Here is a 20601-nt window from a genome sequence, read left to right on the forward strand (position 1 = left end):
CATAATTTGCAGCGTTAGTATATGTAGCTGCTATAAGAAAACTGAAATTTTCTAACGTGAAAGCCTGAGTCATGTTGTAGATTTCGGGTAGGTTTGCTACTAACTAATATATCTGCCCTAACGCGCTTTTTTTTTTTTATTTTATTTTTTTTGTTCTGTGTGTTCTTTTAGGAACAGCCCAATCAGGCTAACTTTGCCAACATTTGCACTGGGTTAGAGGTCCTAAGTTTCCTGTTAACTGTGCTGCAGCCACCAGCTGTCCTCAGTAGCTTCAAACCCCTGCAGCGAGGGGTAGCAGCTTGCATGACGTGCGGAAACACCAAGGTTTTGAGAGCTGTCCATAGTCTGCTTTCTCGTTTAATGGGTATTTTCCCTACAGAACCAAGTATGTGGTATTTTCTTCATTTTTTCTTTCTGCTACCCAACTGAAGTGCTTAAGGGTGGGGTTAGAACACTTCAGAATATGTTAATCTTTTGTTTGATAAGTTCTGCATTTTATGGTCCATTTTAGTTTGCACTTTCAACCTCTATGGGGGGGAAAAAAGTTGAAATAAGTAAGCATGTGAAATACATCATTATCCATTGACATAAAAACTTAATGACCTGTGGCAGTTATTACTTAGGCTCAAGGAATGCCTGCTATAAATTTAATGTCTTTTGCAATTATCATTTTTCTGCTTTGAAAATGCAGTTTTTCAGTTGTTAAACATTACTGTTTCCCTAAAACAAGAAAGGGAAATTGGGTGTAAAGAGAGGCTGTGGGTAACACGGAACAATTGACAAGAGTCAATCCTGTCATATCACTACCAACTTCATTTATATCAGCTTCTGCAGAACACAACATCCGTGTGTGTTGTATACTGGGTATGAGTGAATCTTTTTACCCACAGTTCAGAGATCCCCTTACCGTGTCAGCAGCATTTTACCAATGTACTTTTACAGAAGGTATAGGTGCCCTTGTAACTGCGTATTGTTTTATTGTTCTCTGGGGGACATTAGAATTGGAAAGCATGGTTTTTAGTTTGGGTTTTTGTCACTTCTGTTGCAGGTACTTCAAGCGTTGCTTCAAAGTACGAAGAGTTGGAGTGCCTCTATGCCGCAGTTGGGAAGGTTATTTATGAAGGGCTTACTAATTACGAAAAGGCCACTAATGCTAATCCTTCCCAGCTCTTTGGTGAGTTTTCCTCTCCTCTGGTAAATGTGTATAAATGGGCTTGATACACTATGTTCTTTGTCATTAGGCTTTATTTTATTTTCTGTTAAGGGGAAGCTGATACAATGGGTTTTGTCTGATGGCCATGTAGATAGTGCTATGAGATGCCCTGGGGAATCTTAATGTAGAAATGACCTTGGGATGAAGGCTGTTAGCCTTGAGGAATAAGACTACAGGACTCATTGCATTCTGTCACCCTCTAGCAGCTGGAAGATAAGTATTGGAAGTGGAGACTGACTGCTGTATAGGTGTCCTAGTTAGAAGGCACACAGAAAAGAGAGGCATTCAAATTTTAACAATGATGCAAAGTAAGAGTTCTTGAAACCTTCACTTGGCCCAGCCAAAATCTTACAGCTACTATTTTTTGGAGATAAAACTGTTTCAAACAACATGTATAAACATTCTTGCAAATATGTCTTATATTTTTTTAATGGAAGTCTGGGTTTTTGTATGAAGACTTCCATTAGCTTATTTATGTCATATACAACATTTTTTTTTCTTCCAAATTTGGAATCAAAACAAGAGAATGTTGCAAAAACAGCATGCTTTTCAAAATATAACAATTCTGAGTGGATTTATGCGCACTCTAGAACAGATTCTCTGATTTCTTGTTTCATTAAACTACGAGAGATCTGATTTGTACTCTTGACTACAAAGGAGCCATACTGGAGTAACTAGTTTGGCAAGTTGTACCAAGTTTGGCACAGAATTGGTCCTGTCAGGAACCAGTGCAGAGTTGAAATTGTGCGGGTTTGGAAGGCTTGCTGCTCTAAATGGCAAATGTCCTTCACTATCCGCCTCTGTGGTCTGTGTAGACAGATGTAATTTTGCTTTGGGAATTGCCTATTTGTCAGGTGTCAGGATGTGCTGTACAACATGCTAACCAAGAAAGATGCTTTGTATCCTTTGTCCAGTGATCTCCAAGGTTAAATTCTCCTGTTCATTCTGTGTCAGTATGTCTTACAGATGCTTCATAAAAACAGAGATGCAAAATCTGAAAATGTGCTAAAATTCAGGAAAATGAAGGGAGAAGGAGAAAAGCAATAATACTTTTAAGGCACATCTGGTCATTCTAGTAACAATACCCCTGTTCTTCCCCACCCCAAAATAGCTGTGGTTTTAGAAAGTGTGTGAATTACAAAGATGCCTTAAAGCTGCTTTGAGGCATAAGGCTGTAATCCTGACTCTGTTTCTGTAGGTCATCTAGACAGATGTAACGATATAGCTGTATAGCAATGTGTGTGTACACACGTGCACACGCACACACATTACACCTATATATAATATATCTGTTTGTCTTGTTATAACATATATGTATATATACATATGTAGCTATAACAGTATAACATATATGTATAACAGTATAGCTGTAAATATACTGCAGGGGTTTTCAACCTTTTTTCAGAAGTGTACCCCTTCTTCTGGTGACAGTGGCTGGACATGGGGCGGGGAACTTGTATGCGCTTCCCCACCCGGTTACACATGTGGCTGGCTGTGGGAAAGTGGTGTGTGGTGGCGTGGGGTGATGGGTGGCAGCGGCAGTACAGGGTGGTAGTGGCCGCCTTCAAGCTCCCCACCGCATCCAGCTGGCTGGGTGGCACCTGTGCAGCCTGCAAAGGGATGCTGCTGCCCATGCACCTTCTTCCCCTCCACCCTCTCCCTGTCTTGCTCCTGGAAGATGGCACCCCGTTCCTGCCCCCACATGCCCCCTAGGACCTTTCCAGTACCCCTACAGGTATGCATACCCCCCCACCCACACAGACACACAGTTGACAACCCCTGATATACTGTATTTACCTGATACCGAGATGAGGTTGTTTTCCCCATTTTAATATGTGGGGTGGGGAGCCCTTTGTCTTGAAATCGAGTATGAAGTGGCAGGCAGGAGCTGGGGGTGTCACACTGCTGTTGCTGCTGCTGGGTGGGGCTGAGGTCGTGCTCTGTGCACAAGCAGAGTTGAGCAGGGACAGAGTCTGCCAGAGCAAGATAAGCAGGGGCAGGGAGGAGGGGCAAATGAGTGTTAGAGGAACAGGGGGCAAGCTGCTCGCTCTTCCTCCTCCAGCTTGCACCCTGACACTGCTTTCCCTGCTGCAACAATATGGGGGACGAGTTTAAGATGACCCTCCAATAATTAAATTCTGTACTTGGAAAGTTTTATAACACATTTATAAATTTTCCACATATAGAATCTAAGTATTGGGGGTTGTCTTAAATGCAGAGTTATCTTGGTTTTGGGTAAATACGATAATAAGCTGTTCTCTATCAGCACAGACAGATCAGCCTCAAACTCCATACTTGTGTCCAGTATGTTTGTATAGGCATTAACTGCAGTTTGATGGGGGAATCAATGTTTGTCATAATACCGACTTGCTAAGGAACATACTAAATGCAGCTCCTGCATAGCTCCTGTATGTCCCTTTTTGAAAAACTGCTAATTTTTTTAAAGCAGAATTTAAATTCTGTTTGAGGAAGGCATACTGAGTGAGCGGTAAATAAAAGAATATAGCTTTTGCCAGCAGAAACTTATATAGATGTCAAGTCTTTGTAGTATGAATAGTAGCGTATCTCTTCCCAAAGTAGAACAACCCCCTGTCCAAAATTAGGGTATCTCGTGTTCCTTTTGATAGGATATGTGCAAAGGTATGATAACTGGTTAAATAAATTCTTAATGACAAAAGTTTCATTTTTTTTAAAAAAAGGCTTTTGTTTGTATTTTTAGGTACTTTAATGATTCTGAAGTCTGCATGTAGTAACAATCCTAGCTACATAGACAGATTGATTTCAGTTTTTATGCGATCTCTGCAGAAGATGGTCAGGGAACATTTAAATCCACAGGCTGCAGCAGGAACAGCAGAAGCAAACACGGGTAATACATTACTGTTTACAAATCTATGATAGCCAATGTAATCTCCACTTAACCTTTAAAATAACTGTTAGCTAGTTTTGCCTTTGTCATTTAAAAAAAAAATTAGTAGGCATTGTGTAACTTGGAAACTATGTAATTAAAAATGAGCAATCTCGTTGAAAAAATTGATGGGAAAAATAGCATTTTATAGGTCTTCAATACTTGATTAAAAAACAAAAACAAGCCAAATATCACTTGCTTGGATTCAGGTATTTGAAATATAGTGTGTTTAAAATTAAACCTTTCAAAATTCCATAACGTGTTACCAGGTCTCTCCTTTCATTGGTTATAAATTGAACTGAAGTATGCTAATAACAGTTTTCTATGTAATCAGCTCCCTGAAGTTTTGTGCCCTTGTTACTGTCTTACAGTAGTGACTGATAGGCAAGGTTGTGCCTATTCTCAAATGAGCTGCATATAAATACCAACAGTGCTAAAGAAATACAGTGCTATTAAAGAACCAAATGTATTCATTAATGATTAAGCTACTGAAGAAAATTGTTTTTAAGAAACGCTTCCAATTTGGGATTTATAACCTATATTTTAATTAAAGAGACTAAAACATTGCAGATTCTGCTAATCGCTGAGAAACACGTAGCAAATTATTAGGTTCGGTAGTTAAACAAGTCAGGAAACAACTGATTAAGAATACTGTATTGCAAAGTACTTTCATTTGCCAAGTTAAGTTTTGGTTATTCGTGCTTTATATAACTATTTGGTATGCTATAAATGTTTTTGCCAAAGACTTACTGAAATATGGTTTTGCTTGTGAGTTGTTTTTGGATGGGCAGTATTAAATGGGAAGGTTCTTCTGAAGGACACTGTGGCCCATTTAATTGGGAATGGAATGCAGTGGTGTCAAAAATAGTTGCCTATAGAGACTTGTATCCATGGTAATATATTTTTTTTCCACTATTGATATTTTTACAGTTTTACCTGCAGCCTCTTTCCTTTTTTCTTCTATAAAATGTGTGTTGGGCTTCTCATCTGCTGTTGGGGAGGAAGAGGGTTATTAGCTTTGTTAATAAAGTTAGATCTAGAAAGTGCTAATTTACAATTAAAATTGAAACCATTTTTCCCTTGACAGGTGATTTTAAAATTGTATTGCTGTGTTGTTTTTTTACTTTGTTTTCTTGCTGTCTTTAGCAGGTACAAGTGAACTGGTTATGCTAAGTTTGGATCTTGTGAAAACGCGTCTTGCTGTGATGAGCATGGAGATGAGGAAAAACTTTATACAAGCAATTTTAACATCGCTGATTGAAAAATCTACTGATGCCAAAATTCTTCGTGCAGTGGTAAAAATAGTGGAAGAGTGGGTGAAAAACAATTCTCCAATGGCAGCCAATCAGGTAAAGTTGAACAGAGTTAAGTGTCGTTGCAATTAAATACTAAATAAATAAAACCCATGTACTCTTCTGGGCTAGGGACAGAAATTACACAACCAGTATAAGTGATCAGAAACCAGTTCAGATCTGTATCACAACACAAGTTCAGTGCATATAAACCTCTTTCAAAATGGCTGAAACCGGGTTCAGATAAACCTGGATGGATGCAGTATCAGACTTTACTGATTTAGGTTAAATTGGTTTATTGAACTTCTGTCCCAGATCCCCTCCATATTCAAGTTTAACTCACAGTCCCCCAGCATCCCAGGATGCTTTGCACCTGCCCTGCTCCTCTCTCACAGGTGGGAAGGCTAGCCTTGGCCCAAGCTTTCTGCCCCAGCTGAGCAGAGAGGTGTGCTCTAGTGCCCCTCGACTTCTGGTCTGAGCCACTGCAGGCACGTGGCTGCATTTCCAGAATCAAAAGTGAATGTCTGTTTACTTGCTCATCAGTTCAATCTACGCAGCTGAGACTGACCTGTGAAGATTGAATCAATTCAGCCTTGGGCTTTTTGACTGACTGTACTTAGCCCTTGACAAAGAGAGAACGATTTTTAAGGACCTAATTTTGCAAATTCAAATGTTTCCTGTAAAGTTTTGAATTCCCTGGATTCCAAGCGAAAGCAACTAGAGCACTGTATTGATTTACATTCTCTATTTGGTCAAACATACTATTTTGCTAAGGAAAAAGAAATTAAAGGAAAGAAGAGCACCTATCTAAAAGACAGTGTTGGATCTTGTAAGTTATCCTGGATTAATAGTTTCTTCAGTTAAAATATATAGTAGTGGAATACTTTTAGATAACCTTATCTCAATGGTGGTTATGTCATATTCCTCTTAAATTCATTAGGAATATAAAATGCATGTGTGTGTATGTATATATATTTAAAGAATGTTTTAAAAAATAAAGGATTTTAAAAAATCCTATTTTTTTAAAAAACAATTTAGCAGTGAACAAGGTATAAAATATTGATAGCACAGGCTTAGAGTTTAATTTCAAATTTAAAAAAATGCATGTTCTAAAGCTTAAACTACAAAAACTGTTCCCTTCTCTGAGGCTACATATTTGTATTTAGTGGTATGTGTACATGAAGCCTTTTTTCATGCATTGGGTCCAAATCCTTTTTACTTCTCTCCTGTGAAGTCCCAGTTGCCTATTATTTTAACTGTAGGAAGTTTTCACATCTTTAGTACAGCATTCTCTGTGATACTTGTCTGTCTGCCATCCTTTTCCCTGTAATATTAGCTTGTGTGACCTAGTGTATAAGTACAAAGTATTTATTTATTTGTTTATTTATTTGTACTTTGTGTTACCACTGGTTAGTCACAGTTTTTGTGGTAATTAAATAATTAAACTTGTTTTTAACTGTTAATGATTTTAAGCATCTGCTGTAGTTGTATACTAGAACCATAAACTGTAAATACTTAAATTATTTTCCCTAAAAAAAAAAAAAAAAAAAAAAAAAAAAGGGGGTGGGGGCCTTCTGAGTCATGTTTCAGGTGCTTAAAAGTAGAAAAAATGGTGTATAGAATGGTTGAAATTATACTTTGGACATGCCATTGCTTTTTGTGTTTAAAGATGAATTGAGAAAATGAATCATGTCTTCTTTTAATGCAGACACCTACTCTCCGGGAGAAGTCCATTTTGCTAGTGAAAATGATGACCTATATTGAAAAGCGTTTTCCAGAAGACCTTGAATTAAATGCCCAGTTTCTGGACCTTGTTAACTATGTCTATAGGTAATTATAGCTATTAATCAAGTATTGCAGCTTATTGGTTCATAATTTGTATTATATATGACCTTTATAACAATCCATCTATCTTTTAAGGGTAATTTTTTAAATTAAATGCACAGTTGTTTCACTTGACTGAGACAGGAATGAAGATATTTATGTATTCATGTTAGAACTGTGGGTAGATAGTTTCTTTATAGCCCTCAGTAGAAGCAAGGAGAGAATTTTGTGGGGCATCCTTTTAATTGGTCAGGTTTTAGATACAGTGATAACTGCTAAAATATGTTTCTCCTCCCCCCGTTGTCCATTTGTTAAGCTTCTCTGTTGATCTTGCCTTCATTAAGGGGGTTTGTCTTTTTGCCATTCATGGCCTGCTAACAAAGTGGCAGACAGCACAGTCAGCAGATTGTAATTAGAGCTTATTTACATAGTTTAAGCAAGGGTGGGCTGCTCTAGTACAAATTTTGGCTTGCCTATGCTGGTGATGTTTATTTGTGTGGTGATGCTTGGAGCTGGAGATGAGATTCAACTTTCAATCATCGGTTTTTCGCTACTTAAGAGGGGAGTTTCATATCATTTCACTGCTCCAGCAGTGGTTTTTGACCATCTTTCTCAAACTTCTACCTGGCAATGTGAATCACCTGGTTCACAATATTGTCTCCAGTAACTTAGCATTGTATACATACAGACTTAGAAGTGTATGTGGGAGGGGGTCAAAAAGGTGTCTATGAAACCCAGCAATGGTCGCTGCAACCAGTATTCCTACTTTGTACCCTTTAGGCAAGTGGTGTCCAAGATAAGAAACTAACATAATACTTATTTAGTTGAGCCCAATAGCAGTAGGGTTGCAAAAATTTTGGTACGTAGCCAGGGGCTCCCATTGGGCATGTTGGGTCTTTTAGGTATTTGCTTTTTTTCTGATTTTGACTCTACATAAAATGTCCTCAAAGGACTTGGATAATGGTGGTGGTTGGTAGCCCAGAACTTCAAGGTTTTTGGTAGCAGACAATGCTGTGCTTAACCCTAGGCATTAGTAAGCTTCTGATATCTGTTGGAAAATTGTAGAACAGAAAAATATATCCATGTGATGAAGAAAATAGCCAGATCACTGAAAGGGCTTCCTACTATTATCAACTGCTTATGCATTCCTCCTAGGGATGAGAACCTTTCGGGCAGCGAGCTTACTGCTAAACTTGAACCTGCCTTCCTTTCTGGACTCCGATGTGCTCAGCCTCTCATCCGAGCAAAATTTTTTGAAGTCTTTGACAATTCCATGAAGCGTCGTGTCTATGAGCGCTTGCTTTACGTAACTTGTTCTCAAAATTGGGAAGCAATGGGAAACCACTTTTGGATCAAGCAGTGCATTGAGGTATGAAACCCACTTGTATCAGAAGTGTAACTGTAATTTTAGAAATGTTTGTTTGCTCTTTGTTTTCCTGGTCTAGTTGTGGATGCAATGTGGCAAAGTGCATCTTGAAATATGATGCTTTTAATATCAAAGCTGTGAAACCTGAGTTATCAGTTCTTGCATTTTAAAGCAAATACAAAGCGCATAAACCTTGAAAAGTTGATACATGGGAAATCTCTTAGCCACCTTCATGACTCCATTTATCTATGGACTCCTGTGGCTTTTATTTTGAACCTGTAATGCTTCACTTTCACTAGGGAAATGTCTAATCAGTGCTCAGCTTGAATTTTTTATTTTAAACAAAAATGACTAGAGAGAGAATCTTCATGGCAGACTGAATTTAAGAAGATACCTCAGTAAGAATACGATGTGTGAAGTGTTGCTGTGACATTTTATGGAGGATTGCAGTGGTGTGAAATTATTTTGTCTAAAACAAAATGGAGCTAAATCACTACTTTAGAAGACTTTTTATATAAAATAAATATAAAATTACTAAGCATAAAGCAATTCTGGTATTAGTTTCTGGTGCTCAAACAGAGCTACTTGCTGAAAGATGGGGAACAGTAGGAGTTGCCACATCTTTTAGGCAAGTCGTGTTCTAATGAAAAACTTTTTTGTAGGTACTGTATAAATGTGAAGGCACTAAATTTCATTTCCATAAAAATATAAAGCTTAGATGGAAAAAAAACCCCCTCTTTCCTATAGTGACCTTATGGGGTCTCATATTTTGTTGTACTAATGTATTTTATATACTTAGATAGCCAGATATCTAGATATAGATTAAGATTTCTATATAGATATATCTCAGTCAAGGCTGCTATTTGATTATTTCTCTCTCTCTCCTACTGATATACTTATATAGTACCAACGTATAATATATATTAGTACAATATAATATAGTATGTATAGATTTGGAGTTTAATAATCAAATAGCAGCCTTGAAGGCAGATTCACTGGCCTCAAATGAGGTTCTGCACTGGGAATGGGAACTCATTGACTTACTTGCTGAGGCAAGTATACAACAGCAGGAGTGCAGATTTCTGCACTGATAAACCTCAGTCTTTGCTTGGAAAACCCACTCTAGAAAAATAAAATGCTAGTATCTCCATGCTCATTCAAGCCTTGGTCCTTCTAGTAGGGTCAGAGATGGTACTTAGTGACCAGACATCTGTATCGTGAGCTCATGTATCAGTATGCTGCCGGTTGCTAGGCAGCTTGTTGCCTCCTCACCTTCCCTGTTGCCCTTTTTGTACCTGAACATGCGTCGCAGGAAATGTAATTGAATTTTCCTCTTGTTCATGTGCTTAGTCAGAATCTTTGGTTCCTTTTAATACAGACTTGTCTGAGTTTGTTTTTAAAAGCAAAAGTGAGATATGAAGTGTTATCAAACTCACCTATGTTTTTAATAAAATTTACTGAGAAAAGTCATACCTGGGCCAGAAATTAAGGGGTGAGGAGTTCCTTTGGTGAGTGGTAAAACTTGGACTCATTCAGATTAGCCTGATGCTGAAGATTGCTTCCTAATGGGTAACTGGATCTGTTTCAATCCATTTGCCTTCCACCATTGGTCTGAGGAGGTTTTAATGATGCTATAGGCAAGAAGAAAAGGTGTAATAAGCAATAAATGAATGTCTTGTTTTCTTACGTTTCATGCAGAATGTGTTACAACTTTTGTCTTTCTTTAAAATATCTTAGCTCCTTTTGGCAGTGTGCGAGAGAAGTACCACAATTGGGACAAGCTGTCAGGGTGCAATGCTCCCATCTATCACTAATGTTATCAACCTAGCTGACAGTCATGATCGAGCAGCATTTGCTATGGTAACTCATGTCAAACAAGAGCCTCGAGAAAGAGAAAACAGTGAATCCAAAGAAGAGGTAATTTTTTATTTGTCAGGAGATGAAAATACCTTCTCTCCTCATTGATATCTCAACAAGCACAGTCTATACACATCGCAGTTGGTGTGAACTGTTGTATGCATCTTGGTATGCTGACATTCAGTAATGGTGTGTCATTCAGTAATGAAGCCAAATAGGCCTAACTGTTAACAGTAACATGTTAAAGGAGAGTTTAATACCTTTCTCCTTACTGGCTCCTGTGATCCTACCTCCTCTCTCTGTTCTAATCGTGCATTTAGATGACACAAAAAAAAGGCTAAGCTTTGCAGCCGAGTTGGCTAAGTAGAGGCATGAGTAAGGCACATCAGCTTCTATAGCTAACAGAACACAAGCCTGTGATATGGCCAACATCACTGTTGACTCCCTGGCCCAAATCATCAGGTATTAATATGTGGCTGAGTCACTTTTATCTGGAGCTACAGCAAGATTATTAACTGCTGTGTCACCAAAACAGTCTTGGTTCTTCCTTCAGTCTCTCTTCGCACTGCAAATTAAATTTCCCAGTCTTAAAAACTACTGAAGGCTGAAGCTGAGTCAAATGCTCTCTTGTATTTATACAGAAATAAAACAGCGATTTGAGGGTGTTGTTCTGTGTTTACTTTTTTTTTTGTATAGGATGTAGAAATTGACATTGAGTTGGCTCCTGGTGATCAGACCAGTACACCTAAGACCAAAGAACTTTCTGAGAAGGACATAGGCAACCAGCTGCACATGTTGACCAACAGGCATGACAAGTTTCTTGACTCTCTTCGAGAAGTGAAGGTTGGTACAGGTCATTGGTTGGTGCAGTGTGAAAATCACTGTAGAAGGACTGAAGTTTCCAAACCACTATGCCAATAAAAATCATTGGGTTAACTTTTCTGTGCATATTTACAAGGCTTTTAAAATCTAGTGTCATTCCATAGCTACCTAATATAGGAATTTTAAATGCCTGAGTTTTTATAGTGAGAGGCTGTTGTCTGGGTCTCTTCTCTCAATGTCTAATTCCATCTTCCGCCACATCCCATCATTTTGTTTCTTTTCTATTAAATCAGATAGACTGAATTCTGGAACAGTAGAACTTAGGAGTTCAAAATGTCATCTTTGCAGCCGGTTTTATGTGGATCTCTTCCTCTTCTCATTTATTGATGGCAGCTACTGCAACAGTTCCTTGTCTTTCTGTCTTGCTATGAGATTTGTCACAAGAGTAGAGCTCTGAGCGACCAAATCAAGAAGTTAAGCGTGGATAAATTATGCACTTAGGAACTGAGAGCCTAAGCAACAATAAAATTGCTTAAGTTTTTCTAGATCTTGACATGACTCTTTTTTCAGTTACTTTGTATGTGAAAATTAGTAATTCTTGCTGGTACCGATTCTTGAAGGTGTACTGAAAATGTGTGTTTTTGTAGGAAAGTTAAATGACTGTTCCTAGCTTCATTATCTCTTGATGGATGTTAATTAAGGTTTCTAAAGAACCACCAACTGTTTTTGAGTTTATCTTGAATTTTTCTATAAGAAAACTACTGCCTTAATTCAAATTAGATACTAAAATAAAAAGGGGAGTAAAATCTGGTAACAGATTAGACATGCAGTTGGGTTTTAATAGTTTATAGTGTTTTGTAGTAAATTGTCTAATCGCAGCAGCAGCTCTGTCCAGCTAACCTTCTTGTTTTTGTCTGAATATTCAAGTCAGCAACACTTTTTTTTTCTTTTGCAGTCTACAGATTTTTCCAGATTCTTTGCAACAGCTTATAGTCATGAACTAGAGTCTTCAGAAATACAAAATTATATTTTATTTCATTATTGTTGCTTTTATTCTGCAGGACATCAGAAATCATGTTGATAATTTAATGTAATAATTGGGAAGCACTGTACTGTGACTGTGCACGTATGACTATGACACATGAGTTTTTGGGATATGTTCTAGTAGGTTTTACATGGTGTGAGATTATTAAAAGGCTTCAGTTCCCCCCTCCCACCTGGTCATTTTTTTTACTCTCATTTCTTTTTATTTCTAGACTGGAGCATTGTTAAGTGCCTTTGTTCAGTTGTGTCATATTTCTACACCATTAGCAGAGAAGACTTGGATTCAGCTTTTCTCCCGATTGTGGAAAATCTTATCGGATAGACAACAACATGTGAGAACCCTTCTTCCCCCTCCCCAAGTCCTTTTGTTTGGTGTTTCAGTAGATTGTATATGTCTGCCTAATTACGTGCTCCCTCTCTTAGAAAGAGTTTAATTTCCAGTGTTTCTTGACGCTTTTATGTTTTATACTAGTTTTTTAAAGAAATGAGTTTATCCAATTTCTGAAGGCGTTAACCTTTTCAGATTTTAACTGCTTATGAAAATCCCATAATCTGAACAGTGTTAGCAAGTTGTCACATATATTATGCTGTGTTGGCAATGACTCTTTTCCATTTTGTCTGTTTTTCCTTTCAGGCCTTGGCAGGAGAAATAAGCCCTTTCTTGTGCAGTGGTAGCCATCAAGTTCAACGAGACTGCCAACCAAGTGCCCTGAATTGTTTTGTGGAAGCAATGTCTCAATGTGTGCCTCCCATTCCTATTCGGCCCTGCGTGCTAAAATATTTGGGTAAAACTCACAACCTCTGGTTCCGTTCCACGCTGATGCTAGAGCATCAGGCCTTTGAGAAAGGGCTGAGCCTTCAGATTAAACCTAAGCAGACAACAGAATTCTATGAACAGGAAAGCATAACCCCTCCTCAACAGGTAACTAAACTACTTACAAGGAAATTAATAAAGTTATGTGTGTTTCTTTGTTCTCTGTAAACACTATTTCTGATACTTGGCGCTCATCCTGCAGGCACTGTTAGAAGATAAGCAGAAAAACGATTTTTGCTACCCTTTGTCAAACTGGATCTAAAATCAGTTTCCAGGCATCTGGTGTTACAGACTTGCTGGCATTCTTATTTTAATGTGTGGTGTTATTTTTAATTTAGTGAAAAAAAATGCTTGTTCCATGTGCACGTGAATATACTGTCTCAACGCATCTCATTTTTCTACCTACCTCTTGCCTACAGCAATCTTCCGGTTTTTTCCCTATCTTAGTACACCTTTCCTATCAGCTTTTGTTAGTAATTCTTTACAACACTTTGGGACTAGACCCACCTGTTTTTTTGCTTTTGAGAGAGATCAGGTAGAACTACATACACCTCCCCTCTCCTACCCTGGGATGTCATCGCTAGCAAATTAGGTTGGTAGAAAATGACCGATGAGTTGATTTAGCTAATACAATATAAATTGGTGATTGCACTGAATACCATGAGCTGATTTTAGTTGGCACTAACATATCGACAGACAGCTGAAAAATTGTACAACTGAGTCCCAAATAGTGTGCTATGCTAATATCCTCTTGATTAGTCTTCTGTCGTGTGTTTGGTTGTGTAGCACAAATGAGGTTAATACGGAGCCTGAGCCTGAGTTTGTGGAGGGAAACGATGGAAATCTAACGTATTATTTTAAAAAAATATTTTCTAATTAAGGACTACGTGCCTTCTAGGTTTTTAAAAAAATACCTTATCTTGATACCTTGCAAGAAATAGCACTTCTAGAAATGGAGTACATGGTCATCTTCCTCTGTCATTTACAATATATTAGATGTAATATTGATGATCATATGCTTTAGTACAAAATATGTCAGCTTTCTTGCAATGTGTAAGATGTACCGTTGGTAAAACGAAAAATATACTAAATATTACAGCAGTTAAAAGAATGTGTGATTTGTTGTTGTATCTTTAGGAAATACTGGATTCCCTAGCTGAGCTTTACTCTTTGCTACAAGAGGAGGATATGTGGGCTGGACTATGGCAAAAACGCTGTAAATTTCCTGAGACAGCAACTGCTATAGCCTATGAGCAGCATGGCTTCTTTGAACAGGTAGTATTCTTATAACATAAACACATCTACTAAAAGCTGATCTATGTAGGTTAACTATTAGTATTTTGCTAATGAGAACTAGTTGAAATTTCTTTTCAAATTTGAGACTGTTTCCATATGAAGTGTTATAATAAAACCAGCTGGTACATTGATAAGATGAAATTAAATACAGCTGAAAGCAATTTCCCTCAGTACCTCCCTAATTTTATTAAGTGGCATAAGGGTGTAAATATTACAATGTTTAACCTTCCTGTCTGATTTTATCCTGGCGTTTATCAAGATTATTGAAAATCGTATGTTCCTTTTAAAAATGATATGGTGAAAAATAGTCTATTGCATATTTGGATAAACTGGGAAGCTAAAACTTTTTTGGATTTTTTTTTTTTTTAAAGGCACAAGAAACCTATGAAAAAGCAATGGAAAAAGCCAAAAAAGAACATGAACGAAATAATGCTTCCCCTTCAATCTTCCCTGAGTATCAACTCTGGGAAGACCATTGGATCCGGTAAGTTCTTAAAACTGATGCAGCTTTATTCCTGTGCCATGTAGTATATAATGTTGTTTTCTTCCCAGAAATGTTTGGGCATTCATGTTTCAGTTTTACTGTAAGGCTATCAAAAATATTTGAATCATCAACACAAAATGGATGACTGTGGCAAGGCTAATCATAGCAGTTGCTCTTCTTTGTATTTTCAGCTTGTCCAAAAGTAATGATACCTGAGTTTTAAATATATGCTATAACAATGCTTGATGCTGCTAAGCAACAGAAAAGAATCTGGTGATGTTGAATATTTATTATTAGAATAAAACTTAACCAAGGCCATTTAAAATGCAGTGCAACTTACAAGAATAGAAAATATTATTACTGCTACTATTACAACAAATTCTTGAACTATTGCACCTAAAATAGTAGAGAAGAATAATGTATGGTTAATGGAAACACCTGAATTAATTTTCCCTGTAAAAATCAGTCTTTTGGGGGAGAAACTGCATTCTTTTCCTTACCATAGATATTCTGTGTAATGGTTATTCAAGTATTTTTTTTTTTAGTTGTGCAATGTATTTAAAAGCCATTGCAGTGTCCAATAACCACTTTTCAAATGTTCATGAACACACAGGCTATTCTGATATGAACTAGAGTCCGTTAACAAACTCTGGCTTTTTCAAACCAAATTTAACCACATTTTCTGTTGTTTGTAGCTGTTCAAAGGAGTTGAACCAGTGGGAACCTTTAACAGAGTATGGCCAGTCAAAGGGCCATATAAATCCCTATTTAGTTTTAGAATGTGCATGGAGAGTTTCAAATTGGACTGCTATGAAGGAGGCACTGGTGCAGGTAAATTTTTTTTATTCTTTGAGACTGTGCTGTGATAATGCTTTGTTGTTCATTGTGCTGATTGTATTCCAACTAAGTTGGCATTACAGCTCATTTCACAGAAGCAGTAATCTACTCTTTGGGGATGTTCTTTGATATAGTATATAGCTAGCTGGGTATTTTGGCAAATAGAGCGCATTGTTTTAGCAGACAAACTTAATTCTCTTTTATTTTTCTGTCTTTTTTTATGTCTCTGTATAAAGTTGCATTACGATTCAGAATTGATATTTCATAAGAGGGTAGCAGTTGCCAGGGTGAGTGAAAGGATGTGGTGCCAAGTTAGTAAAAAGCAATGAATGGCTAGCTAAGGAGTTTACCAGTACCTTCAGTGAGATATATAGGGAAACTCGAAGGGGCATTTGTAGTGCTGCACATAGTGCAACTCCCCATCTCTCTTCCTCCTTCCCCCTCAGAGAATGGCTTCTTATGGGAATAAATTAAACATAAAAATATGTGCATAATGGCAGGAAAAATAAGGATGGGAAAAACCCATGTTTCTGGGGAACAGGGTGAGCTTATGACAATTAAACTAAGACTAGATAAGTTGCAGCTAAACTCTCATCTTCAAAATGAAAAAGCCCATTCTCTGTGGTGCTAGTGCTTTTAAATTGTTGATTTTGAAAAATAAAGAACACTCAACCCCTGCTGTCAGTGTTAATTAGATTATAAAATAAAATAACTGGATTTCAGTATATCCCGAGAGTGGTGAAGCTTCTTAACTGTTGCTTCTGTGAGTACTCCTTGGAAGTTTATTTTTCCAAGTCTGTTCCATGGGCATATTTGTGCATGTGTTTACATCGGAAGTAGTATGTATATTTGTCATATATGGTCAGCATTCAGTTCTGCTGAAAGTAAGCCTGTGTAGCAGGCACTGATCCCAGGGGTGGCCATAACACCCCCCCCCCCCCGCAGTAGCCACTTGGCCCCTGCTCTGCTCTTGTTGCTTCAGCTACCCCTTATACCATGCCTGTGCCTCATACATGTTACTGATCATGCTGTGCCCTATTCAGTAAGTGTCTGTCCCCAGGGGTATCCCAGTGCCCTGGGTCCCTATGTTACATCGGTTAAATCGGTTACCTGGGCACCTTGAGGTGCACCGATGCATCGGTCCGATATTGGATTAGCACCGATTTTTATAAAGAAAATTTACTATATCGGAAATCGACCATATCAAGCCAGTAATTTAGCTGATGAATGGCCCGTGCATGCACGCAGCCACAGCACAGCCTGGCAGTGTGGAGAGCTGTCTCCAGCTAGTTAGTCTGGTGTGCTGGAAGGGGAGGGGGGAGGGAGGGAAGGGGCTAGGGGCAGATCAAGGCACCCACCCCCCAGTGAGGGAGTGTGTGGGGCTGTGGCAGGGGCTGGGGCAAGCACTGCCCAGCCCTGGGGCAGGGCAGATGCGGCACAGAGCTGCGGCTCGTCCGGGGGGTGCGAGGTGGGTGGATGGCTTGCGCCATTTGGCTGGGAGCTGCTGGTCTGGCAGCTCCCACCAAGCTCTTCCTGGTGGGGTGGAGCTGCCCTGGGAAGGGGCTGTGGGAAGAGATTTGATTCAGCCCTGGCCCCAGCCCACCCTGTCCTGCCATGTGCAGATCTGGGGTTGCACCGATACGTACTCTTCCCTGCCCTCCCAGACGAGTGGCGGGAACAGCAGCGGGAGGCACTGGACAAGCAGGCGTGTGCTGAATGAGGTGCTGGACCAGTGGCTCCCAGCCAAGTGGCACGTAGCGGCGGGAGCCCCCCCTTCCCCGTGCTTCCCATATGAGCCATGGCTCTGTGCCATGCCCACCCTGCCCCGCCTGGGCAGCGCTTGCCCCAGCCCCTTATCCTCCCTCACCGCGGGGGCCTTGATCTGCCCCCCCCCCCGCAGTCCCTCCCCCTCCCCTTCCCCTTCCACCACACCAGACTTATCAGCTGGAGGCACCTCTCCACACTGCCAGGCTGGGTATCGGAAATCAGATTGGTATCGGCTGATATGCCTCCTTAAAAATCAGCTATTGGTGTCAGCTGCAAAAATCTCTGTTGGTGCAGCTCTGCTGGGCACCCCTATCCTTTGCTCCTTAACTATGCTTGGCTCCCCTGGGCAGCCCAGTGCCTCAGGCCTGCTTCGGGCTCTCTGGCCATGGTACTCAGCCTCAAGTCCTGACCCCTGGAACCCCAGCCCTGCTTCTGGGTTGGTTGAGACCACCACCACCACCTCTTGTCCCAGTCCCTAAACCACTGGACCTTGGCTCTAAGGCTGTCTTCTCTTACCCCTAGGAGTGGAGAGTCTCCCTGTGTCTGCTGCTTGCTTAGGAGTTCCTTCCATGTCAGCAGCCAGGGTCGTAGGTGCTGACTCAATGGGTGCTCCGGAGCGCAAGCATCTGCTGAAAAAAAAATTAGTGGGTGCTCAGCATCCATGGAGGTGTTTGTAGATTAAAAACTAAATAAAAAAACCGCACACTTCACCAGAAGTGGCAGTGCGTGACTTCAGACTGGCTTTACAGTGTCTATAAAGAATAACCACTTCAGCAGGGCTTTTGGCACTTTAGCTGAAGGTGATTCAATCTGCTAATAGATAAAAGTGCCAAAAAAGTCCCACTAAAGTGCCCGATCTTTACAGATGCTGTAGTTCCAGGTAGAAGTACCATGCTGCCTCTCCTGGGCATGACATGGGAATGTGCTGTGTTAAAGATAAAGTGCCATGATTTATATTTTTATTTTTTAATTTTTTTTTTAATGCCTGCCACAGCACCCACTGACCAAAAAAAGAAAAGGCACTTTTGGCCAGGGTGAGCCTGCCTGCCCCAGTCTGGCCCTGGGCTTATCACTTGGGTAAGCCCCGCCCCTTTCTAGTCAGGTGCTCTCCTGCCTGCTGACTCGGCATCTTCCAGAGCCTTCTCCTTTCTTAAAGCAACAGGCATGTCTAGGGCCTGTGACAGCCTGCAGTGCAGGGGAAAAATGGTATCACAGAGCAGCCGTCCCCAAATTTTACCCAAGCATACTTTTTTCCCCATTAGTGTAGAACTCCAACTACAGGATTTGTGGTGTCAGGACTTGAGTTTGATTGATACCGTATAGCTTTCCCCTCTATCCTCTTATCATAGAATTATAGGGTTGGGAGGGATCTCAGGGGTCCCTTAATGTTAAGCTGCCTTGGACCAGTCGACTTTAAAAGCAGTTTTGGGACATAAAAGCAAAATGCTGAAACTCTAGGTAATGATGGATAACTTAACGTAAGCATCATAATAACTTCAAATGAAATCACACTAGCAATACGTGAAATTCATGTGCTGTTTAAACAGAAGCCATATGCTTAAGAGCTGGAATAAGCTTGCAGTTGGCGCATGTTGCTTGATCGTGCTAGTCAATATTATTGTATTTTTGTGGGAATCAACACAAGCTGAAGCTGCAGACTTCCTGTGCGCCAGGAGATGAGTTTTGATTGCATGTTTGGAATATATTGACTCTATTTTTTTTCTGCCCTTTAAATATGGCTATGCTCTGCAGTGGCATAAGGTGATGGGGGGGATACCTCTATATTGGGACCTGTCAGCGAACTGTTTAACATACTTGGGTTTTTTCACATTTGTTTAAATGAAAAAAAAACCAAACCCTCTTCTAAATAAAAAGTAAGCAAACTGCACCGCTAAGTAACTATTAGGTTTCTTCTTTTATTTATCTTCATGTTGAGTCTGTTAATTTAAATGAGACTCATGAACAGAATTTTTTTTTAAAAATAGCCCCTAAACTGGATTTTTAAATGACTGTTATAGGCAGCGCTGGTGGCACTTCCTGCTATTTAGTTATCTTGACATTTCCTGCCAGGATACATAGTTTTCTGTTACTTTAAGTGTAGGAAATTATGGGTACTTTGGCTGAAATGTATCCATGATGAGTGTCCACCTGGAACGGTTATGGGGGTTTTTTTGTGGGGGGAGGAGGGATTACTAGGTAAAACAGTCCTAGGATGACACAAGGGAAAATGTTTTTACCACAGTTAACTTCTTCTTTTTTTTTTTTTTTTGCTTTATTTTCTTGGAAATGCCTTGGTGAGCACCTGGAAGAAGAACTCCAATTTGGTATAAAGTGGTCTTTATATTAGGAATATGCCTTTGTTATTCCCATAACATCTGCTTAAATTTGGCTAAGTGATAAGCCTTTGAAAAATTGTACATGCACGCACACGCACTCAGTAAAGACTTCTTAAACATTGTCAGCTAAAAATCTCTGGAGATGGTATTTTGCTCTGGCTTTTCATAGCTTCTAGTGCTGACTGCATTATGCATATGTTGGGAGAAGGGGGAAGTGTAAGACTAGCTGGACAAGGAGACTTGGAATCGATGTTGGAGAACAGGGCGAAGATGGAAAGGGAGCCCAATATGACAAGGAATTGTAGTGTTTTGGGAAATTTGGACTGTGTGGGCAAAGGGATTAGGACAAGGAGCCAAGATTAAAAGATTACACACAATACTATGTGTAAACAGTGTTGTTTTGCTTTTATGCTTTCATGTGTAAAGTGTCTAGGCTACTTTTAAGGAAGAATTGGTAGTTGAAGATAGCCTTTTTATAAAAATTCAAATTGATTTAGTTTAAAATCTACAAGGGACCTGAGCAGTTCTTTCCTCAGTTTTAATTGTTCGCCAACTTTTTAAATGATCCGTAAACTGTCACAATTTATGGTAATTTTTTTCCCCCCTGAAAGTAATTTTAATCAACTTACCGATTTCTAACAATGAGTGATACTGCTTTGAGTTAGCATTGCTAATGGAAACTCAAATACAGGGCTACGCACTGCAGCATTGCTACTGGGAATTGCTCCATGTTGTATATGTAGG

At 39.4% G+C, this 20601-nt stretch overlaps 1 protein-coding gene across 2 annotated transcripts in view; it reads left to right on the plus strand.

Moving 5' to 3' along the window:
- The window catches only part of TRRAP (transformation/transcription domain associated protein), a 138112-nt gene that overhangs the window by 68039 nt on the left and 49472 nt on the right, over nt 1–20601 (plus strand). For both annotated transcript variants that reach the window (XM_090023203.1, XM_090023204.1), the window contains exons 44-56: nt 172–385; nt 1049–1174; nt 3933–4079; nt 5265–5467; nt 7119–7240; nt 8390–8603; nt 10338–10517; nt 11154–11300; nt 12536–12655; nt 12958–13245; nt 14275–14412; nt 14805–14917; nt 15613–15748. In XM_090023203.1, coding sequence (XP_089879329.1) covers nt 172–385; nt 1049–1174; nt 3933–4079; nt 5265–5467; nt 7119–7240; nt 8390–8603; nt 10338–10517; nt 11154–11300; nt 12536–12655; nt 12958–13245; nt 14275–14412; nt 14805–14917; nt 15613–15748 — 2148 coding nt within the window. The remainder of the gene's footprint in view (nt 1–171; nt 386–1048; nt 1175–3932; nt 4080–5264; nt 5468–7118; nt 7241–8389; nt 8604–10337; nt 10518–11153; nt 11301–12535; nt 12656–12957; nt 13246–14274; nt 14413–14804; nt 14918–15612; nt 15749–20601) is intronic.

The sequence above is a fragment of the Crocodylus siamensis genome, chromosome 12 (genome assembly GCF_052110815.1).
Source record: "Crocodylus siamensis isolate JL-2025a chromosome 12, ASM5211081v1, whole genome shotgun sequence".
Lineage (NCBI taxonomy): Eukaryota > Metazoa > Chordata > Crocodylia > Crocodylidae > Crocodylus > Crocodylus siamensis.